The sequence below is a fragment of the Medicago truncatula genome, chromosome 2 (assembly GCF_003473485.1).
Source record: "Medicago truncatula cultivar Jemalong A17 chromosome 2, MtrunA17r5.0-ANR, whole genome shotgun sequence".
NCBI lineage: Eukaryota > Viridiplantae > Streptophyta > Magnoliopsida > Fabales > Fabaceae > Medicago > Medicago truncatula.
In genome coordinates, this window is record NC_053043.1 from 3,054,302 (window position 1) to 3,079,914 (window position 25,613).

Sequence of the window (25,613 nt, forward strand, 5' to 3'; positions counted from 1 at the left end):
AGCACAAACCACCAATACTTCTTCTGAATAATACAATGCATATCTTTCTCATTTTTCATATATTAAGTATGACTATGAGTCATACATGTCATGTGAGAATAAATATTATATATGTTAGAATTACAAATTGATTGTAAATTTTAACCGTTGTTTTTATTTATCTATTATCTATCAAATAGCAATTTTTTTTTTTAAAAAAATAATCGCAATTTTTTTGGTGACATCTTATTATTTTACAGACAAATTGTAAATCATGTTAGCTATCACTTTGAAAATAAACGAGCAACATCAATAACAATAATTATTTCTGATCATATGGTAGAAAGGGTGAAAATTCATCCATAAGTCCTAGCTCAACTAGCAAAATGTCGAAATTGTTAGGCCGGATGCCATGATCGGGGTTCGAACCCCGGTACCTCCACTTATGTGTGTGAGTTTTTAATGGCTTTATCATTTCGTCTATCTACCAAAAAAAAGTTGAAAATTCATGGTGGTGGCTTGTTAAGATGTATATACGCATAACTCTTTCGATATTTATTTTATGATTCCGTCGTATTATGAGAATGTTACTTTGATTCCTTGTTAGGCAAATTTGTGCTTAACTTGGTATGCACTTTGTTTTTTTTTTTTATTTTTTATTTGGCTTCTTAAAAAAACTTTAATGAAAAAAATTTCCTTTCTTTTTTCTTTTTTACACACAAATAAAGAACCTTTTTACGTCCCACACGAGCTTAACTCATTTAACCTGCATCCTGCACTGCACGGGCTTAAGATCAAATTTTTTTGGTTCATCTATATTTTGATCCATGTGGGTCGAATTGTTTCGAACGTGGGTTATGCGGGTTAAATCTAAGGGTTAGACCATAATCTGTTTATTTTTTATATAATTAAATACATATTTCATCACTTAAAATTTTGCCTATGATCTAAATTTATGAGTTAATGATGGACTTTCTATAGGTATTACCGTGTAAAGAGTGCATTGAGGCACTATGTGCCCACTTGAGCAACAATGATCCAATATTAGTAGAAGTTTGTCTACGTGGATTGGAACATTTCTTGTTTGACGGAAAAACAAAAAGTTTCGATATAGGGGTGGACATATATGCTAAAATGATTGAAAATTTGCGATGGTTTACAAAAGATAAGAGACTTAGCAAGGAATCACAACACAAACATTGCTGACTGGGCTATAGAAATTTGGGAGAGACACTGGCATAAAGACTATTAATCAGGAGAGGAGTGAGGACTATTAGCCTCTGTATTTCAGTTTTGTTAAGTTTTGTTACACGGTTTCAGAGAACTAACAAGGCATTAGTAATACTATATATTATTGCTAATGTATATCCAGTGATACCATACATTTTGTTGTTTAAATATATTTTTGGCTCTCGAAATATCATTGTGCGATCCGTGCCTTTCTTTTCTTTCTTAGTGATTTTAACCCACTGCGAGTGCATGGATTACATCAACACAATTGTGTTTTCAATAAGAATTCACATTCCAAAATTAAAAACAATTGAAAAAAAGATAAGAACATAATAAATAATTCCGTCTATACCATACAATTGAGTCACTACATAAACTTTTTTTTTTTTTTTAAGATTGCATTTCCCTGTTTCATGTGTGGTGTAAAGCCTTGATTCCATTTTATTCAGCAACTTGTTTTAACATTTTGTATCATAAAGCCTTGTTTGCATAAACAATTTATTTTGCAGCTTATAGCAGAAGCGCGTATGATTAAGCTCTTTTATTTTTTTTTGCTTAGTATATAAGCTGTTTTCATAAGCTATCATGGAGAGCTTATGAAAATATGTTGATTACAGCTTATGAATAAGTATAAGCTATTTTCATAAGTTATCTTGGAAGGCAGTGAAACTGCACTAATGCCAGAACTTAGAAGTCCAGGGTTTTCCCTTGGAAGGTCAAAGGATCCTTAGGCCTTAGGAGACTGATTCCTCTTTAAGAAAGCAAAGATGAAGGATGGAGTGTGAACCAAGTCACAGTCACATTGCTAGATTATAGGTAGGGAAAGAAGCGTAACATCATCCAACATATTTGTATAGTCCCAGAAACATGGAAAAATGTTTCTGTAAAGGGTTTGGTGGCAGTTGCAAATTTTGAGACGGTTAACATTCATTTTGTACAGATCCAATCTTATATTGATACCTTATTTAATGAATTTTTAACAAGTGTTGAAATGAACTTAATAAATGATGTGAGAACATATCATAAACTAGTGTGAGACCACAGAAGACATATCGGGTCTGTCTTCAGGGAGCTTTTGAACACACAGAAGGCCAACTTGTAGGCACCTTAGTAATTCAGATGGGATGCTAGCATCCATGAATTCCAATGCTCTCCCCTCTGTCCAATATACATGCATAGTTTAAAAAAGGTTAAAAATAGTAAAAACTAAAAAAGATGGTTAAACCATGAATTTGTTTTTAATGTAAAGTTAATGTTACATTGCGTTGCATGTGAGATGGTTATGGTTACCTGTCCCAAAAGGTTATGGGGATGATCTTGATTCTTGAAGTGATTATTTCTGATGCCACTCAACATCTCTAACACTATAACTCCAAAACTAAATACATCTGACTTGAGGGACAGTAGTCCGTTTACCGCATATTCAGGAGACATATAACCACTGCACATTATCAACAAACAACAAGATTCCCGTTGAACGATCCACCATCCTATAAAATTTTATAGTATCTTAAATAAATCACAATGGTCCATCATGTCATGTAACTTACATTGTTCCGACAATTTTATTCGTTGTTACAGCTGAACTATCTCCTTCCAAGATATGTGACACACCAAAATCAGAATCTTGGGATTCAATTCGCTGTCAAGTAAAATATTACTAGTTTTCAGATCCCTATGAACGATTGTGAGCTTTGAATCTTGATGAAGATAAAGCAGTCCTCGAGCAACTCCCGTAATAATATCATATCGTTTTCTCCACTGTAAAATTTTCCCTTGTACAGGATCTAAAGAAGGACAGTGATAGCTCACTTAGCCATTACAGTACATGTTATCTGAATGAAGAAAAAGCTCAAAGTATTACAAGTTTTGTATTGGTGGTCTTACCAAAAATGAAGTGGTTCAAACTACCATTAGGCATGTATTCATAGACTAACATTCTTTCATTTCCATAAGTGCACCTTCCCAAAACACTCACAAGATTGCGGCGTTGTAGCTTGGCTACCAATCCAACTTCATTCATGAACTCTGTGACTCCTTGTTTTGAAGTTTTTGATAGCCTTTTCACACCTATTTCTTTCCCTTGAGCCAATATACCCTGAATTTTAGTGGAAATAGTCAAGTTGATAGAGGAATTAAAAATAGGTGTTCACTCCTAAATGGAAAAGAATAAGAGGAATTATAGTACCTTGTATACTGGACCAAAACCCCCTTGACCAATCTTGTTCTCAATAGAAAAACTGTCTGTAGCAGCTAAAATGGTATCTATATCAAAAAGAGGCGACGCTTGTTCTTCATTCTTGTTTCTATGTCCTGCTACCAGAAAAAACAATTTTCACATGGCTTGAGCTTAGAATAGAAATTTAAATCACGATATGTTGTCTCTCGGACTAGCTATAACTAGTATTACTTTCATTTTTAATTTTCTTCTCAAGAGTATACATCTAGATAGATCAACCAAAGATGTGAAAATGCTTATGGATGAAAAAAATCAACTTCATATTACCAATAATAATAAAATAAAAGTTGAATTGCATGACATTATGATCGAAAGAGACCTCAAAGGGAGCACAAATTTCTGAAGTGTATGTTTCTCTCTCTTTCATTCTAAGACAAAAACAGAATTTAAGTTCACAAAACATGTCATATTTAAGTGCATACCTATTTCTGAGGCAGCTAACCTTACATAAAGATCAAGTTGTAAACTATTTTCACTTATAAACAACCTAATGTCAACCAAGTTCCCAACCAAATCAAGCAGCCATGAGGCCCTTCATTTATGAAAAAGTTTGCATGTGCAGTGCATTGAGTGCAAGAACAATATTTCAAGCTCTCCGTGCACATTCTTCAAGAGCGATTAAACAAATCCTATCCGTCTTGTGATCGAGGTTTGAAGCCTTTCAAACAATCACAATAAACATGCACATCATCAATATTACAAACACCATTTATCCCACATGCTCCATAATTATCACATAAATCTTTTCTTGCCTCGTACATTTTAGTCCACTTAACGATACTGCTGTCCCATATATATCTTTCCAACAATCCATCATCCCTAATCATAAACCTTGACAATCTATCTCCAGGTTCATCCCAATTCACTACCTCATTCTTGGTTACTGAAAGTTGTGGCCTAAGGGCCATTCCTGTAAAAGATGTCCAATCATCGGAATTAAAAGCGACGCCATTCCAAATCCCTTGGCGAATCACCAACTCTGGAAACTCTATATGATCAAATTTAAGACCTGAGGTTTTATCCCAACCCCGGTAACATTGTGTCTGTTGGATAATCAATCAAAGCTTTGCCATGTGCAATTAGAAGAATCATGTTAATCTCTCCATCCTTCAAGACCAAGTTTCCAGAATCTAACATTTTTGCAAGTGGCTCTTGAATTGATCCTGATGAATTTGTAGACCATATCATGTTACAAATATCCCCATCAGCCACCAAGTGCCTCTTGAACTGATCTGATATTTTATGAAGGATTGATTGACAAACACAAACAAACAAACAAAAATAACAATTACCACTCTCCTCTTCATAAAATTTGATAAACAGTTTTGATTGGAAGAACAACGTTGCAATTGCAGTTTTTACATCCTAATACCATGTCTATTATAAAGAGAGAGGTATATGAGTTTCAAACAAATAAAAGGTTTCTGATGGTATAAACAACTAACAAGTCAATAAGTCATGTTATTATAAAATTCACTAATTTTAATTGTTGAGAGCAGTCTATTAGGATGTGACATTTGAAAACTTTATCAATTTGAAAAAAACTAGTTACACTGCATTGCAAATATCCCCAAAACAATAAGACATTGGATTGAGCCTTAGTTTTTTGAATCAAATACACCCAGAAAGAATTACCAGGATAAGAAGTTTTTGTTAAACGTAGAAACTGGTTTTGCAGAGTTTTTAAATTTTCATTTTTCTGGAATCATCAGAATAAATTAATGACGGAGTAGTATAGAGCAGAAGTGTTGAGTGGTGGAATAGGAAGTTCTGTTGTAAAGATGACTACTTTACACCATGTGGGTAATGGGTATACCCTGTAATCTTTTTTTTTTTCTTTTCGAACGCAACGTGCTATCCGGTAAATTTAGCAATAGTACTGTGATTTTAGCAAAACACACAATTTTATTGCCAAATCCATTACATTAGTTGTTCCTGAGTTTTTCGTGAAAAATCGGTTGCACTGAATAGCACCACTCTTAAATAAAAACCATGTTTCATTAGTAGAGATAGAAAATTACAGTCAGCAAGGTGAGTTTATGGCAGACAGCCTACTACAATACAATTATACACATAATATTCTTTATCAAGGAACGCACCCACATAGCATAAAATCATTTCATGTATCTAGTGCCAATATAAATAACTTATATTTGACCATATGATTCAATTTTCTGGTTTTGTTTAAGCATTATTTCAACTTCCCCACTATCCCGTGATCAGAAAAGACCACCATCTCTTAAACAAATCAACATATTCTGCATTGCTTCTTCAATATGCTCCACATCTAACTTCAATATGACTAAAGCGTCCGGCACCATTCCCTGTACGAGGCAAAAGAAAGTTCATTATTATCCACAAAATCGCTCTGGCCAATGTTATGTTATCACATAATAATAATAATAATAATCTAAAAGGATGGTCAAGGAAAAAATGTAAGTAAGACACAAATGAATGAATCAGGCTATTTGAAGAACAAAGTTATGAAGCCAGTATAGGAATAATGCCATATCTGGAAGAAGAAGAAAAAAAATCCATTTTAGACAAGTGAAGAACATATACACATATAGGAAGGAATAGAAGGTTCTGTCAGAGAGAGAAGTACAGGGGGGATATTCAACAAACAAACTTCCCACCTTAATTCCTAAACATCCGGATGATGAGCCTTTTGTCTGACTCTGCTGCCAGATGGCCTGCTGCTTCAAAATTGGTTATTTGTTGACTTTGAAATTTTGAATCATAATATTACCACCCCCCGTTACAAACAACCTTGTTCTCAAGGTTGAAATTTGTTAGAATAAAGAAAATCTTTCTATAATCATTTAATTGTACAACCTCCTAGATTAATATTCCTAGAATATACAACTTCCTAGGTTAGTGTTTATTAAATAGGCATCCTAAAGCTAAAACAACATTTGTCTCTACACTTTCAGACTCAAGATTTGGGGCCACCAAAATTTTTTTGCAGGTTGAAGTTGCTTAGTCTAAGATAGGTGTGGCTATTACTCATCAAAAATATGCTCCTGACATTCTTGAGGAAATTGGTTAGTCTAAGGTTTTTGAATCTATGAAAAAGGTGACAGAGGAAAGGGATTGTTGGAAAAAATATAGTGAGAGAGAAACGGAGACGGTTGGTGATGAAGAAGAACTGTTTAGAGACGAGGGAGATAGACTTCAAGCAACAATTAAGATCATAGTCATCGCCTTCGTCAAGGAATTTGAAGACACATTCCCAGATTTCATCCGGTAAATATAAATATTTTACTGCTTCTGCCATTGTTTTACTTCTCCTCTTTTTCATTGTGAACACAAACAACTCAAGCTTGAAGAAAATTCAGTAATGATTGGGTCATTCTAATTTCATTCGCTACCAATACTGAAAAAGAAAAAGAAAGAAAAAAAAAAAAAACATGTTTGCCTCCAAATCGAATAAATAACATCTATTGATACTTGATATGAAGAAGACAACCGTTGAACAACTCCTTATTAATTTTTCTACCACAATATCGAAAAAATACGTGATATACCTCTACACAAACGTAGCAGTCTTTGATCTCTAGTGAGTCTTCAACAATGCGATTTAATAGATCCTCAGAATCTGATTCGATTCCCAAACTAAATGATGGTCCTTCTATAGCCATTTTCTTAGGTGTTCCTTCTATAGCCATTTTTTTAAAAATTATGCAGAAGAATAGAAACACTAAAACAACTTTTTTATAAGAATGCATTTGGGGGCTTGTGGAATTAATTGCTTCGTGAAATTATAGAGGAAGAGAGAGTAATCAAAGAGGTGCTTCATATTTCAAGAAGCAGCTTCAATTAATACATGTGTGGAAAATTGTAGTGTGTGAAAAACTCACGTATGCAAATTGGAGAATTAAAGGAAGGGCATATTTAGTATACTATACTACCTCCGGTCCTATTTATAAGAGAAATTTAGGTCAACAAAAGTGAATGTATTTGGACTGAATTTTTAACTAGATACATCAACTTTTGTTGACCCAAAATTCTCTTATAAATAGGACCGGAGGGAGTATTTGAATATGAGGAATAAAGTCAAATTCTATTATAGGAGTATTTTGTTACAGCCAAGATAGTTGAATTTTGCTTATATTTTGACATGGAGGGAGTTAGTAGGTCTGAAAAAATTTGCGCCGAAATGGAAAGGTTTGGGAAGTGGAAGAGTGTAAAGCAATTGAATTATCTGTTGCATTCTGCAACGCCATTCTTTAATGAAATAACATGAAAAATGTAAAACTAGGCACTTTATTTAATGAAAGAACATGAGTAGGTTGGACAACAAGAAGTGTCATGGGGGCAAATTTGGTATTTTAGTTTAAATTAAATAACAATAATCACATTCCTTAAAAAGTGTGAAATGATCAATTTTGCTTATAAAAAAATACGGAGGGAGTACATCATAACAATGTAGAATATCTATTCTTATAATTTTATTTTTTAAAAAATATTTTTGAAAATATTTATATTTATAATTTTAATCAAATTAAAAATTATTATTCGTATTTTATATAGACTAATATGGATTGTTCATCTAGGTAATTATATATGTAGACGTACAAGTATTTTTTTTTTTAAAAGAAGACATGTATTTTTTATTTTTTCAATTATACCTAATTTTCTTATAATAATATTCTCTTGTTAATGATAGTAAAAAAGATAAAAAGAAAGATATAATATTTTCTATATTATTGGTGTCATTGAAAATAATAAACATGTTTTTTTTTTTTTTTTGAAAAAGATGAACATATTTTCTAATATATAAAGAATGACGACCACATCAGTACTCGTCTTTGACTATATCACTCCCTGTGAAGGTGAAAGAAAAACTTTAACTATGAATATATCTCATTCATTTTTCAAAATTGTTGGTAGAATGTTGTGATTACTATGGATAAATTTTTAGTTATTTTTGTCCACCCCTAACCATTTATATTGAGTTTGTTAATAGTACCACCAATTTCTTGTTTAGAAGTGATAAAACCTTAGTAGTACTAGTACAAACAAACATACACGGCAGACAAAATCAACACAGACATATGCAATAACATAACTACGAGAATTACAAATTGTCCTGAGTTGGAAAATTGCCGAGGTTACCATTGCTAATTTTATATCAACATTAGATCCATACAAGCATGAAATACAAAAACTCCAAACACAACATAACCCCAAGTTGGAGTAAAAAGCACTTTTATTCATCTATTGATAGATTATTCACTTGATTCAACCATAAACACATCTAACAAAAATCACAAACAATTATCATTCTAAGCAAAATGATACAGACTAGATAGTAGACATCAAGTGATCAAATAAAAGCCAAGTTTCTGTAGGTAGAGCTGGAAAATTACAGTCACCAATAAGGTGAGTTTATGGCGGTAAAGGATGATGGACAGCCTACTACATTACAATTATACAAATGATAATAATAATAATAATAATATTCTTTATCAAAAGAACATACAACATCGAATGTTTTTATGTTTCTGGTGGCACAATGAATAACTCTTTAAATACATCTCTGTAGCTTGAGCCTTTTATCTTTGACCATATCATTCATTTTTCTTGTTGTTTTGTTTAAGCATTTTTTCAACTTCCCCACTGTATGGTGAAGCGTGATAAGCATACTGTTGAAGAACGGAAAATACCACCATCTCTATACAAACCAAAATGTTCTGCATTGCTTCCTCAATATGTTCTACATCTAACTTCAAATGACGAGATTGAATCACGCCAACTGCTACTAAACCGTCCAGCACCAACCCCTGAATAGAGCCAAACAAAGCGATCACATATTAACAATAATAATCTAACAACATAGTTCAGGGAAAAAAAATGTAATAAGACAGACACAAATGAATGAATCAAACAATTTGAAACACAAAGTTAAGAACCTATTATAGGATTAGCAACAACTGCCATATCTGAAAATGTAAAGACCCTACCATCAGAAAAATCTTAATAGAATGTAACTAGTAGATTACCAACATTTAAATTCATAACTATTTAGGGTTTAAAATTGTTGAGTATGGCTCATAGTTACTGGCAAACCCCAATTTGGACTGCAGTATTTAAATACAAGTTGTACATCGTAATCCATAATCTTTTACTGATAATACAAGGGACCTATGTCGTCGGAGACATAGACAAAGTTGGCCTGCTTATTATTGTTTCTTTACTCTTTTGAACCTGATTGCTTTTTCTATCAAAAATTTGAGACACAAGACATTCTATTCCTAACAAAATCTTTCGTAACACTCAGATAACAGTTACACTAAAAACAGTTAAAATTTTTGGCTTGACATTACTAGCAGACAACTTCAGCAGTCTCCAGATTGTATCACCATTAGTCTCAAAAGAAAAAGATTCTTAGACCATGCAGATTATGGGCCAGAATCACAAAAACGTTAAAGAAAACGAAGTTAAGAATCAATTGACAGGCTAATTAATTGGATTGATTCTGTATATATCAGTAGTTTCTGCATTCGCTTTACTGTTTGTCCACTTAAATTCTATAGTTGTTTTTATCGGTTAGCAGTGCAGTTGCGAGTTAGTTAGGCAATCCAACCAACTTTTTGTACTATATAAACCTGAGTTTTCAAACTGAGATAATAGCATTTTTCACATTTTCAGATTCATTCTAAACCTATTATTTCTCTTAAATTCTCCCTCATAAACTTCAGTAAATATGTAAAGAAAAAACTCCACAGTGGCCGATATTGTATCTTCTGATTGTTCAAAATTTGGTTATTCAAAATTGAAATCTTATCTTCTTCTAACAGAAAGTAATATGTGAAGATTTTTTCTTCTAACTTTTCTATATGTTGTCACTGTATTCAGCTTGTCCTATACGTATATAAATGATAATAAATTTACCTGCCAAAAGCAGAAGAAAACGATTCCTTTGATGCAAAGAAATTTCGCTAGAGGTTTGTGTGGTTCCAGTTCCTTTGCAAAGACATGGTAAAATATCACCAGAGAATACAATGCCAAGGACACAGAAATATTGAGAATGATGGTAATTATCCAGCTCAACCAATTTGGATAGAACCCAACTAGCTGTAGTGTAATCATCAAAATGGAGCACACTGGACGGATGACAACAAACTGCCATGTCCAGTATTTTAAAAGCTTCAGATTATGGTGGTTCAACCGAACAGAGTGAGGCTGCAAAAGAGTCAATTTACATTAGTGTGAATATACCATTGTCTCAATAACATTTATATGTTAACAACTAATGATCGAATACTCAATTAAGTCTGTGGAATCATAGGCGTCAAACAATTTGGTCCCTCGGTCCTTGAAAACATAGGCATCAAACAATTTGGTCCCTCAGTCCTTGAAATCAACAAGTTCCAAAAATAATCCGTAAAATTGAAATACTCATTAACATTAGTTCATCCAGGACAACATCATGGTCTTAATCGACCAACCCAAAAGAACTAACTTGATCATTCAATTTCAATGACTCTTTGGAGATTTCAATAATTAAGAGGCCAAATTGTCCGACACAATTTTATGAACTAAGGGTCTGTTTGGATCGACTTATTTGAGTTTATTTACGAACATAAACACTTAAGAAACTGTTTGGGAGAGCTTATAACATATCCACAAGCTGTTTTCAGTTTATTTCCATAAACTCTCTAGCATAGCTTATGAAAACAACTCACAAGTTTATATGAAAACAGTTTGACTTTATCGTTTGTTACAAAAATAGCTTATAGTATAAGCACTAATATGATAAGTGCTTATAATATAAACACTTAATTAAGATGATTGTCCAAATAGAGTCTAAATTGTTGATTATTCACTTGTTTGTACAAACTGAACATCAAAGATACGAAAAATTCCACGAAGATTCATTCCCCCCAAAATTATCAGTACAAAAAAAGCAAAGCATACCTGAAAAAGTGTCATAGGAAAAGAGTGATGAATTTCCCTTCCTTTAATTTCATCAGGCACAATATTTTTAGTAATGGAAATTTTCAAGTAACTATACATCAAAGACAAAAACTTTGCAATAACAAAAGCTTCATAACATTCTTTAATAGACTCCAAAAGAGTGAAAAACTCTTTGCTTCCTCTAATATCCAAGAGACCAACAAAGGAAACAATAGCATAAATAGGAGCCATGAGAATGATAATGATAATAGCTTTTTGTTCTTTTGGATTCTTCCAATAGAAAAGATGCTGAGACAATAATTGCAAAGTGAAATGCATAGAAAGCATGACACAAAATGCAGATCCATACACAGTAATCTGTGCAGGATTGAGTTGAGTTAGATCCATCACAACACAATAACTCAAGATTGAATCTTTGAACCTGAAAAAGAAAATTGAATGATGATTAATTCGTTTGAGCTTATTGGGTCACTATAATTTCGTTTACCAATACAAAAAACATTTTTGTTTTGTTTCAAAACACAATAACATAGTTCGTGAGAAATAAGGATTCGGAAAAACTGATGATAGTAACTAAAAAGCAAAGATGATTGGATTGAATGAAACAAACCTTAATGTAATCGCCGGTGAGGTGAAGCAAACTTGTTTGACTCACAACGTTGTTTTGTTTCAATGGCACTGCCAAAGAGTGAAATGGTCAATGTTGGTGTTCAACTCTAACAATAATCTAAGTTATAATAACTCACGTGTTGTACCAATCAGATCTAACAATCAATCATTATATTTTACTATATACAACCTCCGTCCCTAATTATTTTGAAAAAATAACGGAATTAAGATAGTGGATATTTATATTAAATATGTTTGTAATTACTATTGTTTTTACAATTTTATCTTTTAAGAAAGAGGGTTGACTTATGTTTTCAACATTCTATTTATTGCTGATTAAAGAAAAAGATATATAATAAATATGGGCATGTATGTAAAGAAATAATTAATGTAGTTGAAAACAGAAAAAAAATCTTATAAAAAGGGACAAAAAAAATTCTCTAAAGGGTCTTATAATTAAGAACGGAGATAGTAGGTTTTTTGAGTAATTTACTACAAAGTTTTATATGGTCACAATCTTTTTAATCACATTGTTTGACCACACAAACATATTTGACATAAAGTAAAAAGAAAACTTCTTAAAAAGATAAAAAGAAAATAAAAATTAAATGGTTTATATTTTTATGCATATATGTCTAAATACTATGCTCAAATGATTCTCATAAGGTAAGTATTATATTCTCATGAAGCTCATATATTCTATAATTAGAGATGTATCAGATAATATAATATCATATTACGATGCCTCGCATTAGATATTGATACTTTAATTCGTGGACAGGCATCCAAGAAGTATCAAAATTATTTCTTTATTTTTTTTAAATATTTTATAAAAATCATGTTAGATGTTTCAAGGATGTTAAAGAACATTTGAATGAGATGATAATAGATCTCTTCTAACTTAACTGGAGGTCATGGAATCGAATCCACCTTGATTAAGTTTCTTCGGAGAGAGTTTTGTTATCCATACATAGAGGTTCTACCCGACTCGAGAAATTAATATCTACAATTGCGTGTGGAGCATATCTAGTTAAAAAATGATGTTTTAAAGATACTCGCATATACATGCTTATAATATAAATTTAGGATACATGTGAGAAATTAGTGAAGATGTACATAATTGATCTAAATGAGAGAATGAGAGAAGAGACTTAAGTATTAAATCTTAAACAATACTTATTTTGAAAGTGTATAGCAAACTAATAAAAATATATTGAATTATTTATAGTTGCTTAAAATAAGTTTCTTCCAACTAGAAAAATTTCAGCCAATCATCTCTGAATTGACCCTCTCCAGAACCCCTCTCTCTCATTTCAATGATCTTTTTATCAATAAGTTCACCAACTTGAATTTAATTCTTGAACAAACATAGAAGAAGTTGATTGTACTCATCCCCTTACGTACACAAATTTGTTAAAAAACACGTTTTTCGTAAAATCACGCATTAACATATATAGCTAGCATAGTAAGAAACGATATGGACGGACTTGTGGCTCAAAAGATGAGGGTGTCTGAACTCATTTAATATAGTATAAGAGCCGGATTAAAATTATATATGTAAATTGAAATCCAGCACACATTAAATGCGAGGGTGAATATTAAAGTTGATTGTTTATTTGAAGTATAACATTACTTAAGTTCATGAATTATTAGATGTACATATGTGTTTGGACAAGGAGTCTTTAAACTAACTTTCAAAATAAAATTCCAAGTTCATTTAACAAAAATCATACCAAAAGGTAGGTGTGCGTTTGCGTTTGGTTAACTGTTGCATTGTATATCATAAATGATTTTGTCTTCTATCAAACATAGCTCAATAATAGAAAGCATGTTTTTTCTTCAAAATAAAATAAAATAGAAAGCATGTCTTTGTTGAATAATGTCAGGCCAAAATTTATTGTGCCAACACATTATCAGTTTGAGTTGGATGCAATATATGAATGCTTTTAAAATTTACGACATGATACTGTTAAAATATGTTAACAACCTTTTTATAAATAAAACTTAATTATATTCGTGTAAAATATGTATTGATCATTTTTCATTTATATATAATTTTAATGTTCACAATTTTAAAAAATAATAATAATACTTGGGATCAAGTATAGAGTTTTCATCTCTATAGGGTATCAACAAAAGCATTATTAAACCCTTCAATAATAAAAACATCATTAAAAGAACCGCAAATAAGTTTTGTCTAATGTTGATTGGTTAAGTTTCTTCTATATCATTTTCATCATCTATAAAAATATGAATTTTAAGTTCGGTTCATCCCTTAATAAAGAAATCTTGTGACGTTTTAAATTGAATGATGTATATATCCACTGAATTTTTAGAATCTTGTCTCACGAATTTTATACACTTAATTTTTTTAGGATATGTGTATGTGAAGCTCTTAACTTATAAATATTAGATAAAATATCACTAGAATTAAAAAAAAAAAAAAAATTGTGATAATTATGTGGTGTGTATACGAGAGTATATGTGGACTATTAATATATGATACAGATAACCTCTATTTTTTTTTTTTTTATACGGATATGTCTCTATTTTATAGTATTTATGTTTCATAGGATTACACCAACAATAAGTGTCAAAACAGCTTAAAGAAATATTACCAAGTGATGATCTCTTTCTAGAATAAATTGTTTTAGAGAAGTCGAGTTAACGATTCAAAATCAAAACCACATTTAATCAATTTTTTTGTTGTTAACCGTTTAGGAGAGAGATACTGAGATAGATTTGATCTTAGCATCCATCTCACTCAAAATAGAAGAAAAAGAAAAAGGAATCATTGACCAGTTCATGAAACAACAAAATAAGAAGGAAAAGAAAAAATCAAAGATGCATATCCTCTTGCCTTGAGGCTTTTGCTGAAGGATTTCTTCAGATCCTTGAAACAGAACGACCTAAGACTCAAATGTATTGGTCAGTGTGTATTTCAATATACCTTCTCATTCAATAAAATATGATAGACCATTGAATCCATTTCTCTAAGTCCTAAAACTATTTCATTCTCCAATCCTCTCATGTGAGTGATAGTATAATCCGTGTATTACCACTACAAGTGAGTGGTTGTTCTAACAAATATGGCTTTTCACCAACATAGTTGCCTGGTGGGTCGTAATTGCATGTAATGAATGTTCCTCTATTATTATCACATCTCACTTTGGCACATCCAACACGTTGTGAGTTTCTCCAAACAACCTGAGTATAATGGCCACACACTTTACCAGAAGCACATGTGTTACTATTATAATTATAGTCAGCTTTCTCATTCACCCACAACTTCACTGCATCTGAGCCACTCATGTCGCCAGAGCTCCACGCCAGATTTTCCCCGTAGCGGCCACCACCACCGGAGTGGATCAGTTGACAATCACCCTTGCGTTGATTAGCATAGTCTTGGGCAAAACTAGCAACAGTATTGTCCCAAACAATATCTCCAACACCAACCTGACGTCTTGCGTCGTTGTGGGCGTTCACATAGTCTGCTCGTGAGTTTTGGGCATTTGCTACATGACCAATAACGAGTAATAAGGCCAAGATACACAATAGAGAAAATGAACTCATTTCTGTTACTACCATGTATATATGGCTAAATATAAATGGTATGGTAGGTGTGTGATGAAAATTGTCAGGGCTAGCTCTTGTAGTGTATTTTTATTGGGATTTTATTACATAAAAACTTCCATATGAGAAAAGGGTTAGTATTATTAATTATGTAAGAAAGACAAATGCCAATTTTCCTCACTTGTAACGTAATCCTCACGCAGGGCACATTGACATTGACTTTGACTTTTAGTGTTGATTGATTAAGAAATTGTTGTTTTTTTCTTGTTCATTGATATGGTCTATTGAGTCAAATGATCTTGTTATGACTATTCAATAAAAAGAAAATGTCTCCTAAAGAAACAAAAAAGTGTCTTTATTTGTTACTATGTATTTGAATTTAGATGTAAACTATTGACTATAAATTCAAATATTTGACTTTGACAATTTTCTTGTGAGTTTATAACATTTTTTGATGGACTACTTGAGTTTAGTTGACGAATGCTCTAAAAATTGTAATAAAAGAAAATCTTATCTAACATTTTTCGGCCGAAGTTTTTTATTTTTTTTAAGAATTTTTCAGCCGAAGTTGTTGTGTTTGAGTTTATCTTTTTTAAGCCATTATTTGTTTTAGAGGAATTTTATTTACTTTATACCCCCCACTATACCTATACCCCAAACATATGATATTCCAAATAAAACTTTAACTTTAAAGAACGATTTTTTTCCCCTTCAAAAATCAAACACTATCAGGTGTTTCCATATCAAGCATGATCATATTTGATCTTGTAATAAATTAGAATTATATAACAGCCGTAAATATTACAAATTGATTCTGATTAGCATATCTCCATTCTTTCATTACATACCCTCCCTCTTAGACTTAGAGATCTGGATGAAAAAAAAAACCGAGTGAGTTAAAATTTTCAGATGATTTGAATTTTAAATGATTCGGGCATGTTTTGGTTTTCCTTCTGTTCCAAACAAGCTACACATTGAAGCCTAAATTTTGTTGCAATTTAGTTCACGTAGAAGCACTTGCCATGCAACTTTTGTTTATTTATGATCCTAGCTTTTTTCCCAAACAACTAAGAAAATGACATTTTTATTCGTCCTAGTTTAAACATATATGATATATCTAAACAATATGTGAAATTCTACTTCCCATTTTCATTCTTCCATTTCCTCTCACTCAATTTTCTACCAGAACATTAAAGTTTCAAGTAGCTAGTGAGAGTTTGAAGAGAAGAAAGAAGTTAAAATATGATCCCTAGTACAGAATTAATAACGTATTTAGATGTAATTGTAAACCACAAATTTATTTAAGGTTAGAACACACACAAGTCCAAACTCAAATTATTCAAAAGTATGTTGTGTCGCAAACATTGATCAAGTATTTACCATGGTTTTTCAAGCCACGAGCAATATCTTTCCAATATGCTGACTGCTTTCCATAAGCCGGTGAGCTTCCGCAGCTTCAGAAAGAGGGAATGATTTGTATACCACAGGCTTAACCTTTCCTTCTGCAATTGCAGGCCAAACATTCTTCTCCACTTCAGCAACGATCACAGCTTTATTTTCAGGACTTCTACTTCGCAAGCCAGCCGCTGAACATAACCCACAATTAAATATTTAAGAATGGTAGGTATAAACCATAACCACTAATAAAAGAACTTCCCATTTGAATTGTGCAAAAGCTAGTTCTCTAACATATCCTCATACAAAACTTACTATAAAGAAGAAATTCAAAAGCAGATGCCTAAAAATGATGTGTCTACAGAAGGTCCACAAAGGTGATTGGTATTTATAATGGTCAAAGAACTCTTGATCCCTCTAACTGATTTGACGCAATTAGTTAGAGATCTCTAGTTAGTTACGCCGAGTATAACAGTTTGTGAAAGTTGTCATTCGATAGGTTGTAAGCTATTGTGGACTGTAGTGAGCTTATACACTATATTCTAATATGACCAACTTTAATCGGTAGTTAATGTATTGTTTTCACTTGACAGCACACTGCAGGAACAAGGCCTACTACAAGAATTTTATTTCTGTGTAGCAGCCAATGTTGTAAAATATATACTAAGGCGGACAAAAATTGTTACTCAAGCTGCCTTATATAGTCATCATCAATACATTGCGAGATTCATTATTGTAGGATTTTTTTTTCATGGAGCTATAAGTGATATTAAAATGTGCACAAAGAACCAGAAGAAGCTTCAATGCAAAATGGAGAAAGATATATCACGAGTATACAAAACAAAATTTGTAAGAAGTCAGTCGACTATTTTATTTAAGCTGTTTCATTCCTCTCCCCACCCAACCTTGGTGAAATTTCATAAACTATGTTGTATTAATTAAATTACTGATGTAAGAGACCGGCTATTTACTTTTATTTCATCATCTTCTAATATATAAGACGTCCAGCCGCGTTTGTACTTGTAGCCGCAAATACTTACATGCAGAAAACTAAACTTGAAGAGGAGTGACTGAGTGAGTATCTAATATACAAAAGGGTATGATCCAAAATCTGCAATACCTTGTACAGTGAGACGCTTGCCAAATAACGCACGTAGATCTACCTCTGTAGAAACACCTCCTTGAAATCCGATAATAAAAAGCCTTCCATCAAAATTTAAGCTAGCAAGATTTCTTTGATAGTAGGATGCTCCCATACAATCAAGAATAACATCAACACCTGCCACCACATCAATGATAAATATTACCTAACACATCTCTATGCAACCAACTAAAAAACAAGATATCAATTGGTACAATATAGATCATATAATGTTGAGGAATGCTTGGAATTCACATCATGCTTCATATAGGTAATAGTAATACCTTGTCCGCCAGTTTCTTCCTTTACCCTTGCCACAAAGTCCTCTGTTTTGTAATTGATACCAACATCAGCTCCAATACTCTTGCAAAAAGCTAGCTTCTCCTCACTACCTGCTAAGAAATATCTGGAATAAAATATCTGCAAACATCGCTTGGAATTTCAAGATGTGAGATACTTGAAATAGCATCAGTTTCACATCGAAACATACGAAAACTGACTTGAATAACATGAAAAGTGGTACTGAACCTGCAGTAACAAATACTTTTGATCCTTGGTACTTAGCTATCTGAATTGCAAATGTTCCAATTCCACTTGAACCTCCATGAACCTGAGAATTAATGACGTTAATACATCAACTATTAGGCTACACTTACTACCAAATAATAAAATAGACCAGGAAGATAGTTAAACAGAGATCAAAACCATGTCAAGAGCATGTTATGTATTTTCCAGAAAAGTTGTCAGTTGATTACAATCATACGACTTACCAATAAGGTTTCCCCCTTAGATAGCCGGCTCGTCATAAAAATAGTCGACCACACAGTACATGCAACCTCAGTAAAACTAGCTGCATCCTTCAGAGAAATCCCAGGTGGAACCGGAAGAACTTGTCCCTCAGGAACTGCTACTTTCTCAGCATAACCACCTCCAGCTAGAAGAGCACATACCTGTGAAACCACACACCTCCATTCATAATCACAAGGAAACACACTCGCATAGGGTTGTTTGGATTGGCTTTTTAAGTTATCAACTGACATAAGCACTTCTGAGACCGTTCGGGAGAGCTTATGAAAACAGCTTATAATATGTATATAAGCCGTTTTTAGCTTATTTTCATAAACTCTTCAAGATAGCTTATGAAAACAGTTTAACATATTTTATCTTTTAATATAAAAATAGCCCATACCAAAGCACTTATCATCACTTAATCAAGTTGTTTATCCAAACAGAACCTTATTCTAGAAATAAAGAGTGATATTTTAGAGATTGTAATTATTCATGTTTAATAATCAAGCTAATTCAAGTCAAAGGTATATACTATATATATGATGTTCTAGTTATTATAGAACTGGAAAAGCTTAAAATTTTTTAGAGACCCACAAATTCAATTATTGAATATAAAGAAAACACAATTGGGAAAAAGAAAAAAAAAAGAATGAATGAAAAAGCTATATACCTGATCACCAATTTTCCACTTGGAAACGTTTATACCAACGCATACAATAGTTCCGGAACATTCAAGACCTGGATAGGGGCTTGCACCTTGAGGGATAGGGTAAAAGCCTTTCCTCTGAACGGTGTCGGCACTGTTAAGGGCAGTGGCATGGACTCTGATGAGTACTTCATTGTCTTTAGGTTGAGGGTCTTGAACCTCTTGAAGTTGTAGAACTTCAGGTCCACCTGGTGTTGTTATTACAATAGCCTTCATTTTCTTTTGCTTTTACTTTGGAATTGTTCAACCACTTTCCTTCTCTTGTTTGTATAAAACAAGAAAGATGTTTGTTTAACGAGTCAATAGATGAAAGCTTGAATCTTTGAACATTCAGTGATGATTAATTACTATAAACTTGTTTGTTTCACAAGTCAACAACCAAGTTCGTGACATTGTCCCGGTTCGGAAAATTTATTGATGAAAAACAACAAAATAGTCCCTAAACTGTATATAAAGAGAACAGAACATATACTTATATCATCATCATTTTCAGCATGAGAGAAGGACTAGATATAAAGCAATTGTCGGATGTGACGTCACCCAACTCATCACTTTCTTCAACCAATAATGAATAATCAAGCAGAAGGGACCACAAAAAGCATAAACAATATCATGCAATTGGGTTTGTAAATTATATATAATTATTATTCAAGGGAAGTCTGAAAACAAAGGGCTAAATCTGTGTTTACATTTTTCACGGGACTATTTTCAGGTTTCGTTCAAATTACAAAGGCTATTTAAGATGTTGTTTATAAAATATATCTTAACTAATTATTTGACTTGATTATATATGGTTTATATATATATATATATATATATATATATATATATCTTCTTTTTTTTTTTGTAAGAATTGTTTCATTTTGAAAATAATCCAGTCATTAGAATTTATATTACATTTATTCAAAAAAATAATTGTGCAAAAAATAGAAAAGAATTTTATTAGAAATTTACCATCAAACAAATTTGTTAAAAAAATAGAATTTTTTTTAAAAGAGAAAACATAACTTTTAGTTAAAGCTCTTAATTTATTATTATAAAGGTCATAAATTTTATTAGAATGCATATTGTTTACCTTGAGTTAAAATGTATTTTAAACTTAAAATTCAAATTAAGAGCTTTAGAAAGGAAAACAACATGCATTCGGATTCTATAATCCGAAACAATGTAAACACACTTTAGATTATAAAGGTAAAATTATAGAACCTTAAGGTGCACGAAAAGTGGACCATAAGAAATTCTAGTAATTAATTTCCTTCTTAGCTTTATCCATCACTAGGTTTTGGTTTTACTTTTGACCCAAGACACATTCCGGACTTCTACTATGCAAGTCAGCCTCTGCAAATAATCCACCATAAAATATTAAAGAACGATAGGTATATACCATAAAACCACTTAAAGTAAACTTCTCATTTTAATAGTGGAAAAGCTGGTTCTCTATTGTATCCTCATACAAAACTTATTTTTAAGAAACTCTAAGTCGGAAAGTTCTTATAAGCTAGAAAATCATCCAAACATGGCCACGGTCTCTTGCTTGTTAGTCCAGTATGCATGATGGACTACTGCTTGTTTTAGAATTCAAACCTGCACTACTACTACTACTATCTCCTGGTCATGAAGACTATAAATACAGTACCTTCTTTCACAACCATCAAAAGTCATTGGCTTACTCAAGCATCAAAATCAAAACTATATGTTATTGAATCCATCTTCGTCTAGGCAGAACACGCTGGCAACCATGCCGTTGCAATGACTTAACTGAATCTCTCTGTTGTCAGAAAGCGCGAAATTAGTGGCAACTGGCAACCCTTGACCCAGTTCCTAGAAGCCTCCACTAGCATATGTTATTGAACTTCTAGTCAGTTTCTGTATGTTTAGATGTGAAACTGGAACTATTTCTAGTTTCTCGTATATTCAAACTCCAAGCGATGTTTGCAGAAAATTTATACTAGAAAACTATAATAAAATAACCCAGGAAGAAAACTATACAGTGAGATCAAAAGCATGGCAAGAATCAATGACAAAATACCTAATAACCATGCTTGGAAATACCTAATAACCCGTGATGAACTGATTACAGTCATACGACTTACCAACAAGGTTTCGCCCTTAGATAGCCGGCTTGTCATAAAAATAGTTGACCACACGTTACATGCAACCTCAGGAAAACTAGCTGCATCCTTCAGAGAAATCCCGGGTGGAACCAGAAGAACTTGTCCCTCAGCAACAGCAACTTTTTCAGCATATCCACCTCCATCTAGAAGAGCACATACCTGCGAAGCCGCACACCTCATATCATAGTATCCATTCCATTCATAAGCATATGACAAACACTCACGTAAGGACTGTTTGGATTGATTTATTTGAGCTTATCTACCAACACAAACACTTGTCGAACTATTTGGAAGAGCTTACATCGAAAATAGCATTTTTATGTGCAAATGAAAACAACTCAAGACATGTCAATAAGTTGTTTTTATCTTATTTCTAGAAGCTCTCCAAGATGGCTTATGAAAACAGCTTATATGAAAACAATTGACTTATAGATAACTCGATAAGCACTCATATGATATGATAGGTGTTTAAGCTACAAGCACTAAATTAAGTTGGTTATAATCGTACACATTTATAATCACTGGACAACAAACTTACATAAGGCCTGTTTGTACTAACTTATCTGAGCTTACACGTAAACACCACCTATTGAGACTATCTGGAAGAGTTTATAAAAACAACTTATAACATGTCTATAAACTATTTTTTAGCTTATTTGCATAACCTCTCTAGGATAATTATCAAAACACTTATAGCTTATTTGAATCTAAGTTCACAAACTGTTATATGCCTTATGCTTCTATTAACTGAATCTATCTTCATCTAGGCAGAACACATAAGCTAAGAACCATGTCGTTGCAATGACTTAACTGAATCTCTCTGTTGTCAGAAAGCGCAAAATTCGTGGCAACCATTGACTCCCAGTTCCTAGAAGCCTCCACTACTCATAAAACTTAATGGATCAACGAACAAGTTCAATAAGAGTGCATATATACCCCACCTTGTGAATGAAAGGCCAGCATATTACGCAGTTGGAAGTCGAATGAGATGGCCAAGTTAACTTAATGCATGCTTTATGGATACTCATTTTTCGTAGACATGCACTAACATGTCACATTATCTCTTCATATTGTTAACACAGTTCAATGCCAATGCATAGCTAGCTACCAAAAATTCTATTGTCAATGTGCATTCTAAGGCAGATAATGGTAAGTTGGCTACAAATCATAAATGTTAGGAGGCAACAGGGAACCAATAACGAGGGACTGGTCATTAGTATGGTGAAAAGAAGATAGCAATTGGACAGCAATCCAAAAGAGAGTAGTTTATCTTTCGACTCACAACTACAAATAGCAAAAATATGCTATTTTGAATATTTGAATTTCAAAAGTCCTATATGTTTTGTTTTAAATAATTGCAGTCTTTTGAATAAAGTCTAGCAACAACTGTTATTCCAAGATTATATTTGTTTTAATTAATATATGTTCTGTGCAGATTCTGTTTTGTCATGAATTTAATCCCCTGAAACATGTGAACTGCAATTTTTATTAGAGATTGAAATGGAGGATAGAAACCCAAAGCTTTGTTTTGGTTGATATTCAAGATTGGCATCTGATGTTTCTTGGACCGTCATAGTATTCCTAAGGACCTGAAAGACCTCCAAAAGGGCTTTTAGACCCCTCAAGAAGGCCTTAACACCCTTAAAAGAAGCCCTAGGGCCCCGGGCGCGCATTACCCACGGCGCCGCCTCAATAATCTCTAGAATCTTCTAGAAACCGCCCCTAAATACATAAATACCCCTATTACTTGGAGACTAAGCAACCGAAACCCAAGCCCATAGAAGGCTATAAATACCACCCTTGAGAACACTCTCAGGTATCCAATAATCAGTCTAAAACCCTAATATACTGAGAAAACCCTAATTCTCTTTACCGTACTTTTTCGACAAGTACATTTCTTATAAGGAGATACAAATTAATTAGAGGTAAGGTGTCAACCACTCATCTTTGTGATGGAAACCTAATAGATTAGATCCACATTTCCTACCAAATACTCCTTATGAATTGCGATTATTTTCCATGCAAAACGTATAAACAATTGTACCAAGCCAATGATCAGGATACAAGTCCTGTATTTAATGGACACTTCTATTTGGAGAGGGATAGACTCATTGAACATAATAATATTATTTTTAGAATTATATTATATTCATTATGTGTATCTCTCTTCAAATGGAAGTGTCCGTTAAATGGAGAGGGTCTCAACCCCTATCCTGATACACAGAAGTACTAACGAAGCTCTCATATAATTCATGCAACAAGCTCAAGCTTTAAGGTAACAATAAATCTTTTGAATACATATGATCAACTACCGTATTCATGTCATCATCTTCCATTATCAGAAATTTAATCTCAAATTAAACAAACAAGAATGGGTTTTCGCTTACCTGGTATTAGACGATCATCATTTAGTGCAAGTCAATCATCTAGCAAACAAGAGGAAGCCCCAAATGGCTATTTTTACATACAACTTTCTGCTTGAACAGTTGAACGGCCTAGAATTAAATCCACACTGCAAAAAAGTCATATGAACGAAAACATTACACAGTAGGATTAACTAGTTGAGAGAACTTTTGTGCATATCACAAATTTCTTTTGTTTATTTTGATGTTTCCTCTTGAGTGGAAATCAGAAATGAGAACCGTACAAAACTATATTCTTGTGAATTTATCTTTTGTTTTTTGTGTCACCTGAAATACTTGCATTGCACAAACACAAGTTATACACTGATTTAATGGACACTGTCTATTACATACAACAAAACTCGAAACAAACAAGTCTTTACAGAAAAACCTTTCTTTAACCTGTAATGATTTTCAACTTGATAGACACATGAGAGAATTTTGTAAACAAGTCAGTAGAAGTTAAATTAAGATGATGAAATGAATTTATGACATGATAAAACGTCTTAGTTCTTAACAATTAATTATTAAGTTGGATTCTTCTTGTAATGTTTGAAGAAGTTAGAGGAGACCATAATCACATGGACTACTATCTTCAAAAGACTGAAATTGAAAAATTCAATTTTCACAGTACAGCATTTCTGCTACCTGTGGGTTCAAACATGTACTACTATCTTCTGACTGCTGACCAAGCCTTTGATAAAGGTTCCACGTTGCTTCCTAACATTTATGAGCCAACTATCCATTATCTACCTTAGAATTCACACTACAGCAGAATTATTGGATTGGTAGCTAGCTATGTGTCGGCATTGAGCCGTGTTAATAATATGAAGAGAACATGTGAAATGTTTAATGCATGTCTATAAATCAAACATTAAGTTTAACCTAGCCATCTCATTTGACTTTTAAGGGTAATCTGATGGCTTTTCATTCTTTGGGTGGGGTAGATATGCACCATTATTGAACTTGCTGATCCTTGATATCGTGGAGCCCATCATTTAACAATAATTTATCAAAGAAATGGATTTGAAGAAACTCTTGAAGACTATAAATACACTACATTCTTTCACAACCATCACAAGTCATTCACATACTCGATAATCAAAAGATAAATATTTTTTTTCTTAATCGAGAGCTTTAGCTTGTTCTTTGACGCATTTAATTTAGAATGGGCTTCCGTTTACCTGCAGCTATAAGAAGGGTGACATTTAGCAGCAGCCAAACGTCATTGAAAGTAGCAAATGTGCCAAAGGGATATCTTGCGGTGTACGTTGGAGAGGAAATGAAGCGGTTTGTGATCCCTACGTCATACTTGAACCAAACTTCATTTCAATACTTGCTGAGTCGGGCAGAGGAAGAATTCGGATACGATCATCCAATGGGTGGCCTCACAATTCCTTGCACAGAAGATGTTTTTTTGCATGTTACTTCTAGCTTCAATGGTCTATAAACCTGCAGCTGCGAGAGACTTACATTTGGTAGTGACATTTATAACAATAGGCATTTTTCGCAC

The 25,613-nt window shown here is 32.8% G+C and overlaps 4 protein-coding genes and 1 long non-coding RNA gene across 7 annotated transcripts; all 5 read right to left on the reverse strand.

Annotated features, from left to right (window-relative positions):
- Positions 1-2,236: 2,236 nt before the first annotated feature.
- LOC11424243 (G-type lectin S-receptor-like serine/threonine-protein kinase At4g27290) lies at positions 2,237-4,636 on the reverse strand. The gene is made up of 8 exons (XM_039830337.1): positions 4,519-4,636; positions 4,280-4,436; positions 3,871-3,980; positions 3,398-3,522; positions 3,188-3,307; positions 2,760-2,851; positions 2,500-2,650; positions 2,237-2,365 (listed from the first exon to the last, which is right to left on the reverse strand). The coding sequence occupies exons 1-8, from the start codon at positions 4,634-4,636 to the stop codon at positions 2,237-2,239; spliced, it is 1,002 nt and encodes a 333-aa protein (XP_039686271.1).
- A 791-nt stretch (positions 4,637-5,427) lies between these two features.
- LOC120578110 (uncharacterized) lies at positions 5,428-6,916 on the reverse strand. The gene is made up of 2 exons (XR_005644045.1): positions 6,085-6,916; positions 5,428-5,772 (listed from the first exon to the last, which is right to left on the reverse strand). It is a non-coding gene; the product is annotated as an uncharacterized lncRNA (long non-coding RNA).
- A 1,775-nt stretch (positions 6,917-8,691) lies between these two features.
- On the reverse strand, positions 8,692-12,145 carry LOC11419815 (transmembrane protein 184A). Its single transcript, XM_003593404.4, has 4 exons — positions 11,982-12,145; positions 11,372-11,792; positions 10,346-10,636; positions 8,692-9,234 (listed from the first exon to the last, which is right to left on the reverse strand). Exons 2-4 carry the CDS (start codon positions 11,756-11,758, stop codon positions 9,022-9,024), a joined length of 891 nt encoding a protein of 296 aa, XP_003593452.1. The 5' UTR covers positions 11,759-11,792; positions 11,982-12,145; the 3' UTR covers positions 8,692-9,021.
- Positions 12,146-14,654: 2,509 nt separating this feature from the next.
- On the reverse strand, positions 14,655-15,583 carry LOC25492180 (pathogenesis-related protein 1). The gene has a single exon (XM_013600250.3). It carries the CDS (start codon positions 15,566-15,568, stop codon positions 15,008-15,010), a length of 561 nt encoding a protein of 186 aa, XP_013455704.2. The 5' UTR covers positions 15,569-15,583; the 3' UTR covers positions 14,655-15,007.
- Positions 15,358-20,156, reverse strand: LOC11446943 (quinone oxidoreductase PIG3). 3 transcript variants are annotated; one of them, XM_039830239.1, is made up of 7 exons: positions 19,549-20,156; positions 18,860-19,039; positions 18,618-18,699; positions 18,374-18,481; positions 18,069-18,227; positions 16,934-17,139; positions 15,358-15,495 (listed from the first exon to the last, which is right to left on the reverse strand). In XM_039830239.1, exons 1-6 carry the CDS (start codon positions 19,798-19,800, stop codon positions 16,943-16,945), a joined length of 978 nt encoding a protein of 325 aa, XP_039686173.1. In that variant the 5' UTR covers positions 19,801-20,156; the 3' UTR covers positions 15,358-15,495; positions 16,934-16,942. The 3 variants fall into 3 exon arrangements, with proteins under 3 accessions (XP_039686173.1, XP_024638292.1, XP_003606006.2); XM_024782524.2 differs by lacking the exon at positions 15,358-15,495 and adding an exon at positions 16,406-16,423; XM_003605958.4 differs by lacking the exon at positions 15,358-15,495 and having other exon boundaries at positions 16,622-17,139; positions 19,549-20,154.
- Positions 20,157-25,613: the final 5,457 nt, after the last annotated feature.

Excerpts from the sequence above, each read along its gene's own strand:
- LOC25492180 (XM_013600250.3), bottom strand. The coding sequence starts at position 15,568 with ATGGTAGTAACAGAAATGAGTTCATTTTCTCTATTGTGTATCTTGGCC.
- LOC11419815 (XM_003593404.4), bottom strand. The coding sequence starts at position 11,758 with ATGGATCTAACTCAACTCAATCCTGCACAGATTACTGTGTATGGATCT. Across the intron at positions 10,637-11,371 it reads TTCCTATGACACTTTTTCAG|CCTCACTCTGTTCGGTTGAA; the intron begins GTATGCTTTGCT and ends ACTCTTTTGCAG. Across the intron at positions 9,235-10,345 it reads TTTTCTTCTGCTTTTGGCAG|GGGTTGGTGCTGGACGGTTT; the intron begins GTAAATTTATTA and ends GGCTCTATTCAG.
- LOC11424243 (XM_039830337.1), bottom strand. The coding sequence starts at position 4,636 with ATGATATGGTCTACAAATTCATCAGGATCAATTCAAGAGCCACTTGCA. Across the intron at positions 3,308-3,397 it reads GTTTTGGTCCAGTATACAAG|GGTATATTGGCTCAAGGGAA; the intron begins GTACTATAATTC and ends ACTAAAATTCAG. Across the intron at positions 2,366-2,499 it reads CCCATAACCTTTTGGGACAG|GGGAGAGCATTGGAATTCAT; the intron begins GTAACCATAACC and ends TATTGGACAGAG.
- LOC11446943 (XM_039830239.1), bottom strand. The coding sequence starts at position 19,800 with ATGAAGGCTATTGTAATAACAACACCAGGTGGACCTGAAGTTCTACAA. Across the intron at positions 19,040-19,548 it reads AGTGGAAAATTGGTGATCAG|GTATGTGCTCTTCTAGCTGG; the intron begins GTATATAGCTTT and ends GTGGTTTCACAG. Across the intron at positions 18,228-18,373 it reads GGAAGAAACTGGCGGACAAG|GTGTTGATGTTATTCTTGAT; the intron begins GTATTACTATTA and ends ATGTGGTGGCAG.